Source organism: Rhinopithecus roxellana, chromosome 15 (assembly GCF_007565055.1).
Source record: "Rhinopithecus roxellana isolate Shanxi Qingling chromosome 15, ASM756505v1, whole genome shotgun sequence".
Lineage (NCBI taxonomy): Eukaryota > Metazoa > Chordata > Mammalia > Primates > Cercopithecidae > Rhinopithecus > Rhinopithecus roxellana.
Genome location: NC_044563.1, coordinates 81,573,212 through 81,595,966, shown reverse-complemented (window position 1 = coordinate 81,595,966; position 22,755 = coordinate 81,573,212). Strand labels below are relative to the sequence as shown.

The following is a 22,755-nucleotide window of genomic DNA, read 5'->3' as shown; positions in this document are numbered from 1 at the left end:
TAAACTTTTTTTCCTTATCAAAAGACAGTAAGGAAATGAAAAGACAAGCTACACTGGAGTAAATATTGGTAATACATACATCTAACAAAGAATGTGTCAATATTCTTATAATAATACAAAAACAACCTAATTTTTAAAATGGCCAAAGATTTGAACAGATACTTTACAAAAGATATAAAAAGTTTGAAAAAGAAAAAAAAAAAAAAAAAAAAGAAGAAAAGGTGCTTAACATCATTAGTCACAGGAAAATGCAAATTAAGCCACACTGGGACACTACCTCACATCCACTAGAATGGTTACAAAAAAGGACTGACAATACTGTTAGTGAACATGTGGGAAAAATGGAATTCTCATCATTGGGAACAGGAGGGTAAAATGGTACAACCACTTTGGAAAATAGTTTCAGTGTTTTATAAAATTAAACATATACATATATGTCTCTTCCCTATGACCCAGCAAATCTAATAGATATTTACCAAAGAGAAATAACATATATCCACACAAAAACTTGTACACAAATGTTTGTAGCAACTTTATTAATAATCCCACACCAGAAATAACACAAATATCCATCAGCAAATACATAAACCAATTGTGGTATATTACAATGAAATACCAGCCAGCAATAAAAACAAAAAGCTACAGACATACACAACAGCATGTATCTCTAAACATGCTAAGCTGAAGAAACTAAACGTAAGAGTATATACTATCTGATTTAATTTATATGAAATTCTAAATCAGGGAAGAAAACTAACCTACCAGTAACAGAAGGTGGATCAGTGGTGACCTAGGGCTGGGGAGAATGACTGCAAAGGGAGAGGAAATTTATTCTGGTAAGAAAATGTTCTTTACTTTGATCGGGGGTGGTGGTTACATGGGTATACACATTCATCAAAGATCACTGAACTCTACAGTAAAAATGGCTACACTTAATTATAGTAAATTATACTTTCATTAAGTTGATCAGAAAGAAAAAACGTCCCAATGAAGGGATAGACAAAAGTCACCACACCAGTGTCTGTCTTAATATTTGAATATGCACTAAATTTCTAGGTTTCTACTTGTTTCATGGCACACGTCGGGGGCCAAGTTTCCATCTAAATAAATGGCTTAATCAGTTAAATTATAATAGAGGAAGACACTTATATATAAACATATGTTTATTTTTAGAGATAGCGTCTTGCTCTGTCACCCAGCATGGAGTGCAATAGTGCAATTATAGCTCATTGCAGTCTAAAAGAGGGAGATATAACAAAATTATTCAAGAAATGAACAAAAGCCTATGGTATGAATGTTTTCCAACTGAGTGATTAACTTTTGATATGCTATTTTGTGTTTGTTTGAATAGTGAGTTGTCAAGTGTTTAGAAAAATCTGTCAAGTACACAAGTCTGCCTTTTTGGTGGTTGGATCAAAATATTAAATCTCTTATCAAATGTTTAAGAAAATGTGATTAATAAAATATGTAAGTGGTATTAAATGTTCAGGATAATTGGAATTTGCAAATTGTTAAATGGGAATGTAAATTCTCATTTTTATCAAATTTACTGTTCTTATGATGTCTTCAAGTTGAACTTAGAGATTTAAAAATGCTATATTTTAAATGTATTTTAATAAAGCAAATATTAAAACAAGTATTTATAAGTATTTTTCTTTCCATACCAAAAGCCTGCTTTGACAGTAAAGCTTGTTGACGCATGGTTCAAACACTTCCTTCCTGCCTTTTTTGAGAAATTTATTCTGCTTTTCAAGGAAGGTATGTTTCTATTTTATCTGCAAACCTTGTAGACTGGCCTTATGGTTTATAGCAATATAAAAACACACAAAGTGATGTGTTTTTTAAATGAAATCAGGTAACAACACAAAATGTATTTTACCTCTCTTACAAAGATAACTTACAGTAAATAATGTTAACCTGAGTTATACGATTTTTCTCTGTACCCTCTATCTCTACTTCACCTCAATGTCTTTCACCCTCCAATTTTAAGGTGAAAATATCTAGGCTTCTGCCCTCTGCAACTGATTTCTATTGAGGGCCTATTGAGGTATAATGACAATAATCACTGAATCTAGAAAGAAAAAGCATCAAGCACAATTTACATGAACAACAGCTTCAGATGACATTTAACGGAATGCTTCTAACTTATTTAATCTTATTAGATAGGCAGTGTTTTAATCAATTTACAGATGGAGAAACCAGGATTGTGCAACTTGCAAGTGGCAGAGCCCTGTTTATCTCCGAAGTTCCTGTTCCTCTGAGGTGAAGTTATAGATTAACCTCCCAGGTTTGCCCTTTCTTGATGTAACCAACTAATATCTTTGAGGATCTTTTTTCTTTTACCCAGAGTGCTAAGTGCTGAGTATACAGATTCATTCAACTCTCTAACCAGTTCTTGTATTACTGATTCATCTGTGGTCAAAATCTGGGGTACTGGTGGGTTTTGTTTCCAAACGGTTATGACTTTGACCAAAAAAAAAAAAAGTTTATCTTTGATGAAGGGACCATGTTTGATTTCTCATTACTTCCCCTTTTGACCCCTCCAAGGCACTCAGCAAATGTCAGCTAATGAATAAATGAGAAAGAAAACTGTTGGCTAAAAAGACAGCATCAGAAGAGAAATTTGTACCTAGTGCAGTGCTTGGCACCCATCAGGGATTTATTAAACATATATTGAAGAGAATGACATTTCTGCCATTTTATTAATAAATTCAACAAAGTATTTATTGAACTTTAACCACGTCTTGGGCATTTTTTAAGGATGAGTGGTTTAATACAAAGATGATTCAGACACAGTCTCTACTTCCAAGGAATCTGGCATCTAAAATAGGTAAGACGCACATAAAAGTAATAGGTGATAGCTGTTAAGTGCTGAAATAAGGCTGTCATTCAAGTGTCATGAATTTGAAGAAGCTGGGAAGATCAGGAATGGAAGTTTCCTCCCCCTTGTCTTAGTCCATTCGTACTGCTTTAACAAAGTATCTTCAACTGGGTCATCTATAAATAACAGAAATTGATTTTCTGACAGCTCTGGAGGCTGGGAAGTCATGCTTAAGCACCAGTGGGTTTGGTGTTAGCTGAGTTCCCGGTTTCTGCTTTCAAGATGGTACCTTGTTGCTGGGTCTTCACGTTAGAAGGGACAGAAGAGCTCACCAGTTGCCTCACACTGCTTTTCAAATCATTAATTTCAGAGCCCTCATGACTTAATCACTTCCTCAAGGCCCCACCTCTACATCCTATCTCACTGGCGAACATATTTCCACACATGAATTTGGGAGGACACATTCACACCACTGCACCCCTCAAGTTCGTTAGTGTCTTTGAGTATCTTTCTTCATGTTCTCTGTGGCAATCTCATGGTTTCAAACTTTTCTTCTATCTGGGTTAATCCCAAATAGATTTGTTCTCAGTCACCTCCCTATAGTTTCCATCTTTCTCCCAGACCTCCTCTCTACATAAATAACCTGCATACACTGTAAACTCCATGAATCCAAAAACTGAACTTGTGTAATTCTCTTCCAAATCCGTCCCCTAGAAGATGGGAGGAAAACATGATACAGGGGAATGAGGAAATTCACTCGGTATTGCAGAGACAGGAAGGAAGACAAAGACTCAGTCTCTGGGTTTCTGAAAGGTCTTGTCGAACCATATCCACCCACTTCTCAATTTCTACCACGAAAAGTAGAAAACGTAACCTTGATTTTCACTTTCCGTCTTGTAACTATAAAAGGTTTCAGAGTCACCTGTAGAAGGTAATTTGGGTCCTCACTTCCATGAATATTCTCTGACTTCCTCTAAGAGAAAAGAGGAGAATGTGGCAGTAGTGTATATTAAAATGTTAGGACTACTTAACATAACGCTGCTTTAAGAGACCAGAATTTGAGATGGGTGAAAGGGCAGAGGCAAGTTTGATTATTCCTAACACCTATGAGGAAGCCTTTGTCTTCCCCACAGGAAGCTGTCCTTTCTTCTCTATTAGCTATACAGGAATAAGAATCTAGAGGAAGCTTTAACACTCATAACGAGTTACAGAATTAAAGACACTGAGATGATTAGCATGTGGATAACCTGAAATACTTCATGGCTCCTTCACCGTTTCAACGTCAAGAAGAGGGAAATAAACACCACAAACAAGGCAAACAGGCCAGCTGCTCAAGAAAATGGTGCCCCTTCCTCCCAGGCACACAGCTGGACACACTTGCCAGAATCTCTCTAGGTGGGCCATGTGACTGAGGTCTGTCCAAAGGAACATGGGCAGAAGAGATCTGCACCACTTCCAGGCCTCACCCGTGAACATTTGCCACTCAGACTTTTCCTTCTTTTCCTATGCGCTCCTTCAACAAAGAGGGTTCTATGGACTGAGAGAAAGGCAGAGCCCCAAGAGGAAGGAGCCTGGGTCGCAGAATGACTAGGTGGAAAGCTGTCCACTGACCACAAACATCCACATGGGACATTATATGAGAGAGAAATAAACCTTGGAATAGTGACTTAACTTCTTTGGGTCCTAGTCTCCGGGCAAAGAGGAAAAGCTCAATAAATATCAGCTGTCATTATATTAGGAAATAAACTTTACTTCTCCTTAATTTCCTTTTCTTAGGCAAGGTGGAGCACCGGGGGCAAGTGGGATTAGTGAAAAGTATTAAATGACATTTGCCCATTACAAAATACTAATTGGTACATTTAAAGAAGATGACATTGTGACAATAACACATAAAGACATTTTCTTCTGGATCCCAGACATGAGATTTTTATGACCGATTTCTTGCTAAAACACTCAAATCTAGTTAAAATGGGAAATATAAACAGCATGTGGTACCCACTTCTTTCTCCCCGTGACACTGAGTATCTGGGGATGTTCTGAAACACATTTAACAATCCATATCATTTCTGTGGCTTCAGTTTGACAAAATCTGTACAAAGAATACTCTGTGCTGCTCTAATATTTAACTGATACAGTTTAATTATAATGATCAACTTTTATTGATTTTACATAAATAGCTTATAGAATGCCTTTAAAAACTATGTTTTTGCCATATATTTATGTTACAACACACATTTCCTTATGAAAGTATTTGTCAAATCTTTTTGCAGACGAAGTAGGGAAAAGTGAGGGAGAAGAGGAGGAATAAGATTTTAAAACTAATCGTCAGCAATGGGTATTTGGCAATTATTTCCTTTACAAAAAAATCACAGGTTTGTAACTTTGAAACATCAAAAGCGTAGTCCATCAATTTAATTAAAAAATCAGTAGTGCCTAATATATCATCTGGGCATCAAATTTTTTTTAAAAATATACCCAGATTCACATATTTTTACTCTTATTAAATAATGGTTTTAAATAATAATCACCACCATGTTTAGTTACATAATACCAGATCTGGATTAAATCATGGTGATATCGATATTTTAAAATTCCAATTTATTTATTAATCAGTAAAATGTAACAGTTGACAGTGTGCCCAGAGAATGAGCCTCCTATGTGTAGGAAGACGATAGTCTTATTACACCTGCCATCAATTAGGTCAGTTACATAGCTGCTAAAGTATCCGAATTTTTTTCCACACTGATGTTTTGACTTGAATAGAGTACTACAAGTTATCATTATCAAACCAACATTGAAGAATTAACCGTTCCTGAAACAAGAAACAATCTTTATATTAGTATTTCTTGGTTACGGTGCTTAGTCTTGGTATTAAGCACGATGATTCTTAATAAAAATGAGTGGATTAAGGCAAATGCATATAGCCTAGTCCCCTCAATAATTTATTCTCTATCTTATTTCTAATTGTTGTTGAGGCTACACAAACTACAGATCTGCTGCTAGAAAGATACAAATGAACAACATCTGGCATTTTAAGCATAAGATTAAAATCCTGATGTTCACAGCATCTTCTCCTGGACTGCCACTATGATCATTCCTCAGCAGTGCCCACAACGCTGATTTCCAAATGATACCATTTGCTTACTATGTATCTTGGCTGTATGGAGATTATTTTTTCCTTATTAAAAAAAGAAATATGATATTTCCTTCTTTGTCCTTACTTAGGAATAACTGGGCAATAATCTATTCAGTCTTTGTAAACTCTCCATTGAATAATTTTTCATTCTTACAACCATTCCCTGCATGGCTGCTGTACTTTCCCTCTGTCATCTCCTTCACATAATTGAGTGGTCCCTTTCCCTCAAAGGAGGAAGGATTTTTGAATGAGCCTCCAATCCTATCCCACAAAGTGAAATATTGTCCATAATTATAGTCAAAGAACATATGATGGTCTGTATGATGAGCTGAGCCATTAATAAATGGCTGTAAGATTTGGGGGACACGAAAATCACCATCATGAATGGAAATTGTCCAGATATTAACCAAGATGTACAGACCTAAATAAACCATCTTGTGTAACGGAAAGATAAAAGGGTATATATGGTAAGGTAGACTCTGAAGAAAGCCATCAATAGGGTGAAAAGCATGACTTGCAAATGGAGTAGGAATCTTCCAAGTATGGTGAGGTTTATGTAGGCGCTACAGAAGAAAAGGACTCAATTAGCACTGCAAACCTTACCCCACGCAACATTCAACTTAGCTTCTCATACTCATGTTGGAAACGACCTAACTAACATATCCTGTAGAAATCAGCAAAATTATTTATTCTATAAAATGTCCTTCTTTGCCCTAAAACAGTATAATTTTATATGGATTTATGGGTACAAATGCAGTGGTGTTCCATGGATATACTGTATAGTGGTGAAGTCTGGCTTTTAGTGTGCCCAGCACCTGAATAACGCACACTGTACCCAACAAGGAGGGTCTCATCCCTCACTCCTCTCCCATCCTCCCACCTTCCGGAGTCCCTAATGTCTATTTTTCTCTCTGTAAGTTTATGTGTACCTGTTGCCAGAACAGAAGAACTTTAAGACAGCCCCTTAGACCCATAAAGAATATGAACAAAATGCACTCTGTACCTGTTATGATTATGGCTAGACATTTAATATGGTTAGAGGAAATTCTTGGAAATAGAGAATGGAATTTATAACCATACATTGCTGAAATGTGTAACCTTTTTTTCTCTTTTCCCCACAAATGACTTTACCTTATACACCAGTCTATGATGAAGGCCTCTGTGAATCCAGTAGATGAACATGTCAGTGAAAAAGAGGAAAGATATGATACTAATGATGAGTTCAAACAATCCTAGAAAAGAAAACGGGAAACAGAAGAATCAAAACTCAGCTCCTAGGATTAGAGTTCACTTTTCACATGTACATCTAAGTGTAAAATGGGATCCTAGACTCAAACACTATAAACGATCTATTTCAGCTAATTCAATATATTATAAACTAATCTCTCCTGGCTTCCTGGAATCTGGTCATTTCCTCATTTCCCTCTTATAAGTACTTGAAACGTTCTACCTAAAGTACTTCTTAATTAAACTATGAAGATATTTATGAGACAGGATACTCCTAAGACATCTTTATTATTTAAATCTCTGGGAATCATCACTTCCTTCATATTAATCTTCCTAAAACCCATCTTTACACATTATCTCCCTGCTTAAAATTTACTTCCCACTAAATACTTTAAATTTAGCATTTATTCCGTACTCCAACCCTTTCGGATCTTTCCAACCTCATCAATCCTGTATTCCTGCTCTAACCGGGCAGGTTTACTCAATATCTTCCCACTATCTTGGAGGTCTTACCTCTGTACCTGTACCTTTCCTCATAGGGGTTCAAGAACCTAAAATGCCCTCTCTCCCTTTATTTTTACTCATAATCATATCCATTTTTCAAAGCCCAGCCAATTCAGTACCCCAGTATATAATTTTTTTTGTCCCATCTTCTAAATAACTTTTTTTTTTTTTTTTTTTTTTTTTTTTTTTTTGAGACAGAGTCTTGCTCTGTCGCCCAGGCTGGAGTGCAGTGGAGTACAATCTCTGCCTCCTGGGTTCAAGGGATTCCCCTGCCTCACCCTCCCGAGTAGCTGGGACTACAGGTGTGCACCACCACACCCCGCTAATTTTTTGTATTTTAGTACAGATGGGGTTTCACCATGTGGGCCAGGATGGTCTCAAACTCCTGACCTCATGATCCGCCTGCCTCGGCCTCCCAAAGTGCTGGGATTACAGGCTTGAGCCACTGCGCCCAGCAATAACTGACTTCTTACTTAAAGAGCAGGGTGCCAGCAAGCGTGAGTCCAAGTCTCAGATCTACCACCTACTCGTTACTGAAACTCTCTGTACACCTCATTGACTCACCTATAAAAGGAGCATAGTGATAGTATCTATCTCATAGAATTGTAGGAAAACAATGCACTGATTCTTGTGAAGAGCTGAGAACTGTCACTGACACATTATCAGCCTTCAATAAATACTATGATTGTTTTTCACATACTAGATCCTAGAAATGTGTCTTGAAAAAGTTTCAAAATTTCACAAAAGTTTAGTCACTACAGGACTATTTATACTTATAGTAGGTAACAATCTGAAGGTCTAACAATTAGGTATCATTTACATAACTTATGAATATCCACACAGTACTATTACATAATCTCAAGATTTTTTGACATGAAAATACAACCATGTAAGTTGCTAAGAGAAACAAAATGCAGAGCCCATACCACTATGCACCTCAGGACTTCATTTGTGTAATGTAAACAATGAAGTATACAGGTGCAGAAAAGTGGGTGGTCGTATGCCAGAAGAGTTAGTTTCTAAGAAGTAGGATAATGGATTTAAAAACTCTATAGTTTTTAACTTTCAGCAATTATCATAAGCTACTCAAGTTTTTTTTAGAAGGTTGAATTCAATAATTAATAGAAAACAAATGCAAGGACCCATCTGATCACTCCAATCTTCGGCCAGACACAATCTCATCTACAACAGACTTTTAGATTGATGGAAAAACTAAAGAAACGCACATGTGGCAAGACATGAACACATGAAAATAGAACATGGAAAACAATCGAATAATTTGTAATTATTTTAAAAGATAAAAAAAAAAAAAGAGGCAGATTTGTTTTTTTTTTAAGAAAACTAACCTGTGCTTAGACTATTATGTTCCTGACACTTGTGTTATTTACTTACCATATGGAAACTCTCCTAGGTCATCATGTAATTTGCTGTAACCTCTTATCTCCAACAGGAACAGTGGAACAGTAAAAATACTTATCAATGGCAATGCCTGGACAGTAAACTTAATCTCTCGACGGACTTGATTCTGAAAGTGAAATTTCCAATACTTAAAATCACAAAATCCATGTTAAACAAAACAAGCGTAAAACTGTTCCGGACTGGATTTTTAAAATCTCTTTTACATGAAGGGGCTTACCTCCAAACTGTTTCTATTAAAATTTTGAAAACTTGAAAATAGGTAGGTAAGAAAATCATTCCTTTTGTACTGAGAAAATGCAGTAAGTATTTTAAATTCTGAAACCTTTTTTCCTTCCTCCAAAATCTGCATTCTAAACTTCTATTTATGGAATAATCGTTTCTTTCCTAATTAACTTCCATCCCCAATCCTCTATTTTTTCTTTTTGCTGTTCAGTCCCTGGAGTCACCGACAAGTACAAACAACTGAAATTTAAAAATGATTGTAAACAACTTCAAACTACTGAGTTTGAATCCCCTATCTAGCCAAAAAACAAAACATGGTAAAAAAAAAAAAAAAAATTTCAGTTTGTGAAAATCATATTAAAATAATGACATAAATGTATGCATTTACTCATCAATATCAGCATAAAAATGCTCCAATATGCATCTAACAATATAAGATACTAGACTTACAGTTTTGTTAAAAATGAAAATATCTAACCCATTTGTGGTTGGTCTCCAAAATTTTATTTAATGGTTACACATAATCAGCTCAATCTAAAAATCTCAGAAACATTGTTATTTTTACTTTAATAGTTAGAAAATGGGTAAAAAAAATTCTTACCTTTAAAAATTGTGGATGTTTCATTAATGCATGATCAAAGACAAAATAATAGCTCAATGTTGCACAGAAGAAATAAAGGATGTAAGCACCAACATTTGTTACAATCAGAAGACTAATAGTTTGTCGGAAGATGTCATCTTCTGGCCATGTGGCTGGATATACGTATGGTGTAAAAAAATAGTAATCTGCAACACTGAGTACAAGATCCATCACTTAGCCCCTAAAAGATAAGCATGTGCAACAATTAGTTACCATGTCTATATTTTTCCAGGCAAAAATTTTTCAGAAACACTGTATCTCAAGTTCCTGATTTAAGAACAATCATATGTAGTACATCTGCTGCTATCAGAATCCCCTACATGCCATCTTTAGAGCCAGAGGGGACCTTAGATGCCATCTCTAGTCCAATTTCTTCATATTATGCATGGGGATACTAAAGTTCAGTTAGAGAAAAACTGAGGCCAAGGGAAGGTCATCAAGCTGCTAAGCGGCACAACCCCAGATCCAATTCCATTTCTGTGTCCTTTCCTAGTGCGTCCTATGGCAGCACGGCAAGTAGTAAAGATGGGAATGCAGGGGACTAGGTACTCAGAAAAATAGTTTCCTCTTTCAGCTACAAGTTTCAGCTGCATCTCTCTCCTTCAAGGACTCATACTTCAGAGATTTTTGCTTCAGCGCTGACACGTAAGATAAATTCCCTAGAAGATTTCCATGCTGCCACCACAACCATAGAATTGGGACTATCTATCTGTTCTTCTAACACTCCCATTGACAGAACAAAGGAAGATGTATTCTTGGTGTTAAGAACTAGAATACATTTATTTCTCTACACGTCTAATCAATATTCCAGATCAGGAGTTGGTAAATTGCAGCCCACAGGCCAAACTCAGAGCCTGCTTTGTAAAAATCTTTATGGAACACAGCTACACCCAGATGTTTACATACTGTCCGTGGCTGCTTTTCTGCTACAAAGGTGGGCTTGTATCACTGCAACAGAGACAGTACAGCCCATTGAACCAAAGGCATTTACTACCTGGCCATTTAGATAGTTTGCCAACTCCTGTTTCAGATGCCTAAACTCTAAAACACATTAGTCAGTTCCGTACATATTTAAGTACATTCTATACTCATGGTCCTGTTACAATACAGTTCGGTGATATTATGGTCAGCTTTTGTGATCTGACTATGGAATCTATCATTTACGATTGACTCACTCATTCCTCATTGCATTGTTCGCACAAGAAGATGTGGTCAGCATCTAAAATACCTCTGTCACTTAGAACTGAAATTTTTGAACAAGAAGCCTATCTGCAAATTGCCTACCCAAATAGATTTCAGGTGTTCAAATGGCCTTTCTCTCCTACATACTGGGCCATGTTACTAAACACCAATTTATGAAATAAAATAGCCCATAGGTAAGGAAAATTCTGAAAATACTGATTTACTTCCTTGTAGCCTATTTCCTTCACTAGATTCCCTATGAGATTTCTCCACTAAATTCCCACAGGGATTTAAGAAAGTTTCTTAAAAAATAATACGCATATAGTTCAAAATGAGAAACCGATAGGAAAAGATATACAATACAAAGCCTCGCTTCCATCCACGTCACTGTAAACCACACCGTCATTTCATTTCCACCTCTGAGTGACCATATCTATTAGTTTCCTGAGAATCCTTACAGTGTTAATGTAAGATGGAACAACAGATTTTTCTCTCCTTCCTTACAAAATGTGGCATACTATATACACTGTGAAGTTTCTTTTTCTTAACTGTATATATATATCTTGGAGATCTTTCCATCCCTACATAAAGATCATGCTCCTCCTTTTTTTGTTTTTAATGAAACAGGTTTATTGAGATACAATTCACATACCATAAAATTCACTATTTTAAAGTATATGATTGACTAGTTTTTTAGCATATTCTTAGAGCTATGCAATCATTACCACTATCGAGTTTCAGAACATTTTCAGCACCCCAAAAAGAAACCCCAACCCTATACTGTTGAGCTTCTTGGATGTGTAAAGTTTTTCATCAAATCTGGTGAGTCTAGGGCCACTTTCTTAAATCTTCTCCTTTTGGGACTCTCATTATGCTTATGTGGAAATGCGTGATGGTGTCCCCAAGTCTGTTCATATTTCTCTTCCCAGTTGTTTAATCTCAATTGACCTAGTCTGCACTGTACATCCAGATGGCCCGAAGCAACTAAGAATCACAAAAGTGAAAATGGCCAATTCCTGCCTTAACTGATGACATTACCACGTGACATTCCTTCTCCTGGCTCAGAAGCTCCCCTACTGAGCACCTTGTGACCCACAAGAGAACAATCCCCTTTGACTGTAATTTTCCACTACCTACCGAAATCCTACAAAACTGCCCCACCCCTAACTCCCTTTGCTGACTCTCTGTGGACTCAGCCTGCCTGCACCCAGGTGATTAAAGCTTTATTGCTCACACAAAGGCTGTCTGGTGGTCGCTTCACATGGACACGTGACACTTAGGTGCATTCAGAAACCTTTCAGCAATTTCCCCATCACCCAAGAAATGCCTAACGGAAGCATCATGATTAATGTTCAGCATTTCGTCAACATCAGCTTCTCCTGACCTATCTATGGTTTTGGCCATTAAATGTATGGTATAATTTTAAATACATTATGTATCATCACTTCATTCGTGATAGAAAATCTTTCAAAATATCTACAAGTTCATTTTCAAACCTCATTGTCAGCTAAAAATGTTAAACATTTATTATTGCTGATTTATCATCATTTCAAGCATTAAGTCATTTTGAAAACAGGATCTTTACAACTGAACTCTTAAAAGAAGTTTTGATTCCTAGGCCTCCCTTAACTGTGCAAGCAATATACTTGCTCTTTCCCAGAGCGTAACACTCCTTGGAGAAAAAGATCGTATTCTGGCCGGGCGTGGTGGCTCATGACTGTAATACCAGTGCTTTGGGAGGTAGGCTTATTCCTTGAGCCTGAGCAATACAGTGAAATCCCGTCTCTACAACATATATAAAAATTAGCTGGGCATGGTAGCATAGCCCTGTGGTCCCAGCTACCCTCAGGAGGCTAAGGTGGGAGGATTGCTTAAGGAGTTCAAGGCTGCAGTGAGCCATGATCGTGCCACTGCACTCCAGCCTGGGCAACAGAGCAAGACCCAAAGGAAAAGGTTGTATTCTGCTCACAGTGAGGTAAAAGTAAATGATTAAAAACTATAATATACGGTTGAGGAGAATGGATAACAGAGCTGTCTAGAAAGTAAATTTTCAGTTGACTCTTGCCTTACTTTTAGGTATTTTTCACCACACTGTTTCCTAAATTTCTGAATTCTTCCTTGTTAATACTAACATACATCCTTCAGTAGCAGTTCTTCACACATGACAGCTTTTTTCATGATCAACGAAGCAATCAGTGGTCTCTGTTTACTTCCTGTTGTGAAATCCACTTAACCAAAACACAGAATCTTCATTTGTGGTCCTGTGCAATGTCTCCCTAGTTTTCATCAATTCTTAGTCCTTACTACCACTATAAAACATCCGCAATCTGTTTTTCTATTCTTTAAGTCACATGAGGTGGTAGTTCCCACACTGCCACATGAAACTCAAAGTAACAAAACAATAAAAAACACCAGAAATACCTGGTAGGGGTGCCAAGACACAATGGCACCTCAGTCAGATGGAGTCAGAATTGATCATCAAATGAGTTTGGGAGCTGAACTTAAAGCAAAAAAGAAGACAACTTTTTGTTTTTTCAGAGCTTTCTAGACTTCCAAATTGTGACTAGGGACTATGGACCTGTGTCCCTTTCTGTGAGCTCAACTGAATTATGTCTAATTCAGTGTTATATAGGTGTTTACTTAACACATATCTAGATATGTGGATAGGTTCCAATTTTTTGCTATTACAAATAATGCTGCAATGACAGGCCCTCATTAGGCAGATTTCTAAAAGCAGAAGAGCTGAGCCAAAGAGTAACACACTCATAACTTTGGTAAATATTGCTAAATCACTCTCCATAAGGGTTACAACGACTTCATAGTCCTCAAACGATGTAGGACAGTACCTTACCTATTTCTCTACAATCTTACTAGCAGGGGATATCATCAAACTTTCACATATTCATCAGGAAAGAAGGGCTATCTCGGGTATACTTAATTTGCATTTACCTTATTATGAGTAAAGCTGAGCATCATTCAATATATTTAGAATAATTTATACTTTTTTTCTGTGTTTATCTGTTTTTATCCTTTGCCCATTTTCCCACTGGGTTTTTAGTATCTTTATAAAAAAGTCAAACTCTAGAAGCTCCTTATATATTAGGGAGTTTGGCCCTTTGTTTATGACATGAATTATAAACATTTCCTCACTTTGTCAGGGAAGGAAAAATTTCATTAGCACCAAATGCCAGATATTAGCACATACTCCTTATCATACACGCCATGTTAATTCATTCAAATAAGAACTTAAGTGTTAAGCACTGCACTAGGTAATGAGCATATAAACATTAAAAAGACGGTTTAAATCAGTCTTAAAGGTAAGGCAACTACAGAAACAATTCTATCAACAGGACACGTCCTGCAATACAGATATATATGCAAATTCTATGAAATCAGAAAACACAACACAACTACCTCAGCTTATGGTAAAAGGCTTCCTAGTGACTATGATATTAGATTTGGACTTTGAAGGATATCACCAGAAAGAAAAGGTTAGGGATAGCCATTCCAAAGAGAAGTCACAACTGCAAAGCAAGGGAAGAACATGATGCATTCATGGCTCACTCCGTGTGGCTGGTGGGTGTTAGACAGGGTGATGGGGTGGAGCAGAGGGAAAAACATGTTAGGGGATGGACTTGTAAAGGAGATTGGTGTTAGACGACGCATGGAGGGATCTGCTGTCCTGCTGGGGAGTTTGGACTTCCTCTCACACACTATAGGGAGACACTTAAGATTTCTGGGTAGGAAAAAGATACACTCAGACTCATATTTCATAAAAACCATTCCATTAGAAATCTGGAGTACTGGGCCAGATGAGGTGGCTAATGCTTATTCCCAGCGCTTTGGGAGGCTGGGGTAGGAGGACCGCTTGAAGCCAGGAGTTCAAGACCAGCCTGGGCAACACAGCGAGACTCCATCACTATAAAAAAAGGAAAGAAAAGAAATACGGGTTATCAGTGACAAGCAGGGAGACTAGTTTGGTTGTTCCTGTGGCAGACTAACCCAGAGAAAATGATAGCCTGACTTCAGGCAGTGGCTGTTAAGACTAGCCAGCAGAGATTTCTCAAGTAAAAACATCCATAGGATTTGGATAACCCACAGATGCTGTGAAGTGAGAGAGAAATCTAGGGCGACTGTGAGACTTTGGCAGGTCTAAGTAGATGGTGATGTGATGTCATTGTAATTGAAATAGGGAATACTGGCAGAGCTAGCAGATGTGGGTAGGGTAGGAATAGGGGGTGGGTAAGGAATGATGGTATGAACGGAAAATAAATCTTGGGACTCCAAAAATCACTAAGAGAAAAGTCAAGCTGGAAACTATGTTAGGCAAACCTGCCTCCCACTTTATTCCTAAATAAGATAGCCACAAGAAGAAGAAGCTACATCCCTCCCTCACAATTTGCCCTCAGAAAATTCCTTTGTGGATAAAGAACAGACAGAACTCAAAGTCATCCCTCTGAGGCTCAGCTGAGACAAATGCATATCTGATTGCTTCCTCTGCCCTATTGTTTATGTAAAAATGAAGATTCACTGAGCCAGACTAAATTGTGTATTCAGTGGAAGGCTAATCAAGGATTCAAAAGAATGCAACCTTTGTCTCTTATCTACTTCTAAACTGGAAGTCCCCACTATGAGTTGTCCCACCTTACCAGACCCAACCAATGTAGATCTCACACATACTGATTGATGTCTCATGTCTCCCTAAAATGTATCAAAGCAAACTGTATCCCCCAGCACCTTGGGCACATGTTGTCAGGACTTCCGAGGCTGTGTGAGGCTGTGTCACGGGTGCATCCTTAACCTTGGCAACATAAACTTTCTAAATTGACTGAGACCTGTCTCAGATATCTGGGGTTCACAATGGGTTCAATGTAGATCTTAAAATCTAATTATCTGTGGCTCATCTTATATCTTAGATATAGGCAATAGGCCACATGTAAATATAAACGTGAAGCTCAAAAGCTAGCCTAGTTAGTATACAGGTAGTAGCTGAAGAAATAAGGGTGAAGACTGTCAAGGGAGGTGGTGCAACAGGGACAGGGTACTAAGTAATATCAGAGAACATAAACATTTAATAATTGAAAAGGATATTGCTATATCAGTAAAGGTTGCTAACAGCTGATGAATCAATCTACATGTTTCCTACAGTGCCCTGTAGCCCTAATTCAATACAATACCTAGAATAGTAAGGTGCAACCAAAAAGAACACAAACATGTTTGATTGCTGTGAGGTTTAGAGACTAAGTAGTCTTTTGACAGTTGACCCAAGAAAGGTACTCAATAAAATAACACCTGTATGATTATCACTGTTAAGGCAGTCAAAAATGAGTCAGAATTACTTCAATAGAAGATAAAATAGGTGTCACTTGATTTTTGTTTGAAAAATAACTGACAGTAGTTGATAGTAATATTTACTATATACTAGGTAATCTAAATATTTTACGTATATTAACTAATTTAACCCTTTCAAGAAGCCTCAAAACTTAGGTACTAGTATTGTATTATAGATGAAGAAGCTGGGCACAGAAATTTTAAGTAACTTGCATAGGGTCATAAGAGTAAGTAAATGCTGGAGCTAGGATTCAAATACACACAATCTGGTTGCAAAGTACGTGAACTTCTGCCAAGTTCTATTGCCTCTTCACCACTACTTCAAGTCGTCAACTCCTGAATTTTTAAAAACTCTCAGTGCTTCTACAAACTCATATAATTTTAAGGGGTTATAAGCCCTGAAGGGGTCCCCAAGGACCCTAAATTGAGTACCACTGCTTCAAACAGAAACTTAAATACGTTGTCCTTGCAGAATTAAAGAAACTTTTTAAAACTCAGTTATAATAACAATATCAGACTTAGAACAACTCAGTCTACCATTATCTTTTTGCTCTACTTAAAAAGTATAGAAAATAATAGCTAATATTTATTGAGAACCAGGTATTCTTTGTATAACCTCATCTAATCCTTATAACTCAATGAGATAGGTACTTCTATGACCCCCACTTTATAGTTAGGGAAACTGAGGTCAGAGTACTTAAATAACTTGTTCAGTACAAAAAAAACCAGCTGGGATGTACATTCCACAACCTGTTCTCTTTGTTACCACATTGTGTTATCTCTCAAGATATTTTATATGCAGATGAGGAATTCTGAAAAAATAATAGCTAATATTTACTGAGAACCAGGTGTTATCTTTGTATAACCTCATCTAATCCTTTTAGCTCTATGAGACAGGTACTTCTATCATCCCCTTTATAGATAGGGAAACTGAGGTCCGAGTATTTAAATAACTTGTTCAGTACAAAAAAAAAACCAGCTGGGATGTACACTCCACAACCTGCTCTCTTTGCTACCACATTATGTTATCTCTCAAGATGTTTTACATGCAGATGAGGAATTCTGAGTACCACACATGCTAATTAATTACATCACATCATGAATGGAAAAGCACTCTAAATGATCAGGGATCAGTTATTACTTATTAGGTATCAATCATTAGAAACTTTAAAAATGAGAGTGATATAAAGACAACTTGCAGAGGCTTTCAGCTCAAAGTACCGAGCTGCCACAAACTTTCCAGTATGGAAACCCTATCTACTGAGGTCTTTTCTTCACTTATACCACCTCGAAATCTACTCTGCTGTAACACGCGGACGGCAGTATATATTATTTTTCCTTCTATGGTGCTAAAGGAATAGATTATTTCCCTTTTCCTTTCAGTCTCCTCAGACCCAGACTGCTGTCCCTTCATCCTAACTACGCCGCAGTAACAGAGGCTTGCGCTGCAGTGGTCAGGAATTCTGATACCGACCAATTCTTCAGCCTGATTCCTTTGGCCCTTAAAAGAAAAACACCCTCCAAGAACGAAGGGAAAAGTAAAGCATTCGTGTTCAGCAGCCGGACCAGACTTCCCTTGAGTAAGAGATCTGCAACACCCAACATCAAACACTGCATTTTCTTCAAGCCCGTCCACGGTCGGCTCTTTCACGTCCAGGCCTCCCCATCCGCCCCGCGATCCCTCCCGCTGCGAGCGGAAGGCCCCTCCGCCCGGACTCCCAGGTGGCGCAGCCCTCCACGCCCCGAGGTCCCTCGGCACAGCCCTCGCCGCCAGTCCTCGGGATGCCAGGCTACCTGCCAGCCTCTCCTCACTCGGCGCAGGACTCGGATCCGTACCACCACCGCGTTCCTAGCACCCACCCAACGCCTGCCATCCAGAGGGCACTCGCTAACCTCCCACAGCGCGGAGAAAATCCGAGCTCCGAGCACACCCTCCGCCTCGCCCACCCGAGTCCCGGACGCTGAAGTCTCTCCAGCCTTTTTTATTCCATAGCCTCCCGGCCCGGCCCGCTCAAGTGCATTCCGCTTCCTTCGCCGCCCGCCCACCCACCGTCCACACCTGGAAGCGGTACGACGCCGCTCCGCACTCCACTGCTCTGCAGACTGCCCTGGCCCGCGGGCAGCCAGCAAGCTGGCTGGGCGGGGAGGAGCCGAGCCGGCGCCGGGAGACTGGAGCGGCCAACCAATCAGCGACCGGCGCCATAAGCTGATATGACGGCAGATCGCGCGACGTGCCTGCGCGCAGCTCTCCGCGGTCACGTGGGTGCCGCGCGCTCGGCCACGCCCCCTCCGTCCTCTGACTATGGGGGAGGGCGGGCGCTCCATACGAGTACCTCTGCGGTGGAGAATGGGGTTTCGGGTTTTGCGTTTCTTTGCTTTCTTTTTAAACTAGCTCTGGTGACCGTCATTCATGGTGGTACCAGGCAGGTTTACGGTGTTTATGTAAACATTCCTAGAACGGGTGCCCTGCGTTGAGGAAAATAGACACTTCTTTGACGCGAATGTCTGGGACGTTTTCTCCCTCAGGGGAGGAGGCGCAGAAGTTCCCAAACAGGTGCTCAAGGTTTTAAGGCGTAGTCCCCCCGATTTTCTAGCGCTGAATGGCTGGAGGCTCCGCGAACCGGTGTACATAGGGGTCTAAATGGTGGCAAGATGAGGGTAAACATGGACAAAAACCTTTTCACAGTACAAGTTGTTGAAAACCAAAATTACCGCAGATCTAATTGGCTTTGATTTGCTACATGTGATTCGAGCAGCTCCGATTTCCCGAAACAGAGCTGAGCAGAGGAGGCTGGCTTCACAGGCAGAAGAGAACGGAGGAAAGCAGAAATAAGGAACCACAAGATCTGTCGTTTCAGAGTGACTTTCCTTAAACAGAGATTAAAACAGGGGACTGACTTGTGATACCAGCTCAGCAACCTCCAAGTGGCAAACTGGGCCATTTATGTATTACATAAATAATACAAGGAACACATGACAGAAATGAGGGATTTTTAAGGGAAAACGTGATTCAATCTGCCTTCAAAAGACTTTTCTGGTAAACTTCAGATGTACATAGGATACTGGACAAAGTTCAAATGAATTTAAAATACTGTAGGTGGTTTTTTTTAAAAAAAGGACTCAGATTAAATAAAAACAATTTTAAATTTTAAAAAGTTTTGAGTGTCTACTTCGTATAACACATCATACTAAACACCAGGAACGGAAAGAGAAGTTAAAATAATGGCAAAGACATGGTTCCCAACCTCAAAGACCTTATGCGCTATGGGAGAAATGGGCGTGTATAAATAACTGTTGCTTGTTACAAGGAGAGGAAATAAACAATAACTGGTGGTATGGGCTGAGCACAGAGACAAAATGGCTATTCTGATGAGGGAAATTAGGGAAGGAACATTGCTTTGCCCAATGAAATGATCTGAATGGACACTTAATGTTCTTGAGCATAGAAGATAAAACATTAAATGAATAAAAGCTCAAAAGTGAAATGTTATAAGCAAACATCAAATATCCTGAATCTCTAGAATTTTATCATTGAATATGCCTTAGCTATTACAAGTGGTCTTTATTCTTGGTGACCTGGGGATTCCCAAGAAATTTGCAATCACTTCTGGCAACTCAAAGTAGTAATAAGTTAACCTCAAGAGAACAATCTTGTTAAATACACTTAAAATTTTTAAATTATTTTTTAAGCTTACATGCTAGTAAGGAGATAGAAAACTAATAATAGATATATAATACAATGTCAGATAGTGATCAGTGCTATGAAGAAAACGAAAATAGGGTAAGAGAATCAAAATTAACGGAAGCTGTTAGACAGTGTGGTCAGTGAGGTTCTCTGAGAGGGCGGGCAACATTTGACCTGAACAGAGTTAGAAGTCCTCATTCACTTGGAAGATTCTAAACTGAGATTTCGAGTTTAAATTTTTTTAAATAAAATGTTGCCATTTAATGCATCAATAATTTATCAGCCCATGTTCATTATACAACAGTATACTTTAATGAGAACACTAAGCACTAAACTGTTTAAAGACCTTTGTCTTTACAAAGGTACTACAAAAGGAAACTACAAAGACTGTAGTTTCTGAAGTTAGGAAATGCAGACCCTTTCTTTCTGCATTCGTTCGTTTGCGTTGATGTAAAGGAATACCTGACACTCGGTAATTCACAAAGAAAGGAGGTTTAGTTTGGCTCACAGTTTTGCAGGCTGTACAAGAAGTGTGGTGCTGGTATCTGGTTCTGGTGAGAGGAACTCGGGAAGCTTACAATCATGGTGGAAGGCAAAGGGGGAGCAGGCCTATCACATGAAGAGAGGGAGCAAGAGAAAGAAGGCTCTCTCTTTTATTAAACTCAGGCTCTTTTAAGCAACCACATCTCATGTGAACTCACAGAGTGAGAACTCAATCTACTGAGAGGACAGCACCAAGACATTCATGAGGGATCCGCCCCCAACACCCAAACACCTCCCACTCAGTCCACCTCCAACATTGGAGGTCACATTTCACCACATGATTTGGAGGGGCGGAAGCATCCAAATCATGTCACTTTCTAACTGGTTTTCAGATGTGTAAAACAGAAAAGTCTTCTTAATGAAATGTTGTCACTGAATGCATCAGTAATGTATCAACCTGTCTTCATTACATCACATTGGACTGTACTAAGAACACTAGGCACCAAGCTATTTAGAGTGAATGTTTCTGATGAACTGGTTGGGCCACTGGCTCACAAGCATCTGTTTGCATGAATTTTTTTTTTAGGGAGAAAAGAATCTTCATGAAAAAGGTGGGTGTACCAGTGTCCAAAAGTAGATTACAGGAAGAGAAAGTGTTTATTCCTTAACCTGGCCCCATGGATTGGATTTATAATTTATAGTATAATACTTTACAAATAAAATCTTAAACCGCCCCCCCCCCCCAGACTGAATAGACCACCTCTTGGCCAAAGGGATCCCAGAAAAGCCTTAAAAACTTAGTTCCCAGCTATGATGGGATGAGGTCAGACAGGCCTCATTGTACTCCTTCGCTTTTTAGACACAACAACTGACCAGCATTGATGTTAAAACAGATCATAAAACTGGCAGAACAGATTCTTTGTGACAATACAATACCAAATTATAAATAGGACCCAAACTCGTGCCAGGCAAGGGTTAAGTCATGTACCCTACACTTAAAGAATAAACTATGTTCTGACTGTCACAAGATTTTTCTTTTTCTCTAGCAGCTAAACAAACACTGGCCTTCAGATAAGCAATATTAAAACAATTTACAGATCCACCAGATGCTAACTGACCCCTATTCCACAAGTCACAACTATGGCTTTCGTCAGATAAAAGACTGGTTTTAGTAACTTTCTCCTGATAAGAATACCGCTGACCCATGAGCTGGTTCTGATCAGTTTACAGAAGTTGCACATCTATATGCCTTCATGTCCTGAAAAAACATTTTGACATATAGGGCCTAATGGTAATATATTTAAATGTTAAATCTCCATCCCAAAGTGAACATGGTCATATGTTACATGTATGTTTGTTCAATATGCATGTCAGGATCAGCTTCATGAATATTCATAGCTCATGTAACCTGTTGAATGTGCATGTTTAGCCAACCTGTTCAGCATAAAGCTCCTACTCCAGCCCCTTCTCCAAAGTGCCTGTCTCTGGTCTTGGCTGGAGGCACACTTCCTAGCCTGTGGGTTGGTCACCTTGCAGGCTTTATAGTAACACTTTATAAGAAATTCTTCTCTCCTTTCTTAAATTTATAAACTGAATAATTTTTAAGTTAACAGTACTTAACATTTTAGTGATCATAGATCCCTCCAAAAATTAAATGACATCTATGGACTCTTTCCCCAGAAAATACATATGTGCATACAGAAGTTTTCTAACATCAACTTAATATTCTTGATTCCCTTTCTGAAATATGCCAACTGATTCTCAAAATACTGAAGACTCATAGCTAGTAGCCTTCACTTTGTTTTACTCCTACATATCTGCTTCCACCAGCTAAGTGAAATACTCCCCAAGAGTCAACTATGCTTGTTCCCAAACTTCATTTCCATTGTATGCCTCATACTTATGTAATTTAATTGAATTGCATAAACTGATAAAACTCGAGTCTGCAAAGAAATCATTTTCTATGAAAATCAAGAAAATGAGTGCTAATAAAAATAGTCATTGTCAGACACTTAGGTTGTTTCCGTATCTTGGCTACTGTGAATATGCTGCAATAAACATGGAAGCACAGAATATCTTTTCAGCAAACCGATTTCATTTCCTGT

General features: G+C 38.5%; 1 protein-coding gene across 1 annotated transcript; it reads right to left on the bottom strand.

Annotated features, from left to right (window-relative positions):
- Positions 1 to 508: 508 nt before the first annotated feature.
- On the bottom strand, positions 509 to 18,639 carry SC5D (sterol-C5-desaturase). The gene is made up of 5 exons (XM_010357008.2): positions 18,542 to 18,639; positions 9,931 to 10,150; positions 9,081 to 9,213; positions 7,089 to 7,189; positions 509 to 6,520 (listed from the first exon to the last, which is right to left on the bottom strand). The coding sequence occupies exons 2-5, from the start codon at positions 10,138 to 10,140 to the stop codon at positions 6,065 to 6,067; spliced, it is 900 nt and encodes a 299-aa protein (XP_010355310.1). The 5' UTR covers positions 10,141 to 10,150; positions 18,542 to 18,639; the 3' UTR covers positions 509 to 6,064.
- Between the last annotated feature and the right edge of the window lie 4,116 nt (positions 18,640 to 22,755).

Excerpts from the sequence above, each read along its gene's own strand:
- SC5D (XM_010357008.2), bottom strand. The coding sequence starts at position 10,140 with ATGGATCTTGTACTCAGTGTTGCAGATTACTATTTTTTTACACCATAC. Across the intron at positions 9,214-9,930 it reads AACATCCACAATTTTTAAAG|AATCAAGTCCGTCGAGAGAT; the intron begins GTAAGAATTTTT and ends TTTCACTTTCAG. Across the intron at positions 6,521-7,088 it reads ATCATAGACTGGTGTATAAG|CGCCTACATAAACCTCACCA; the intron begins GTAAAGTCATTT and ends TTTCTTCTGTAG.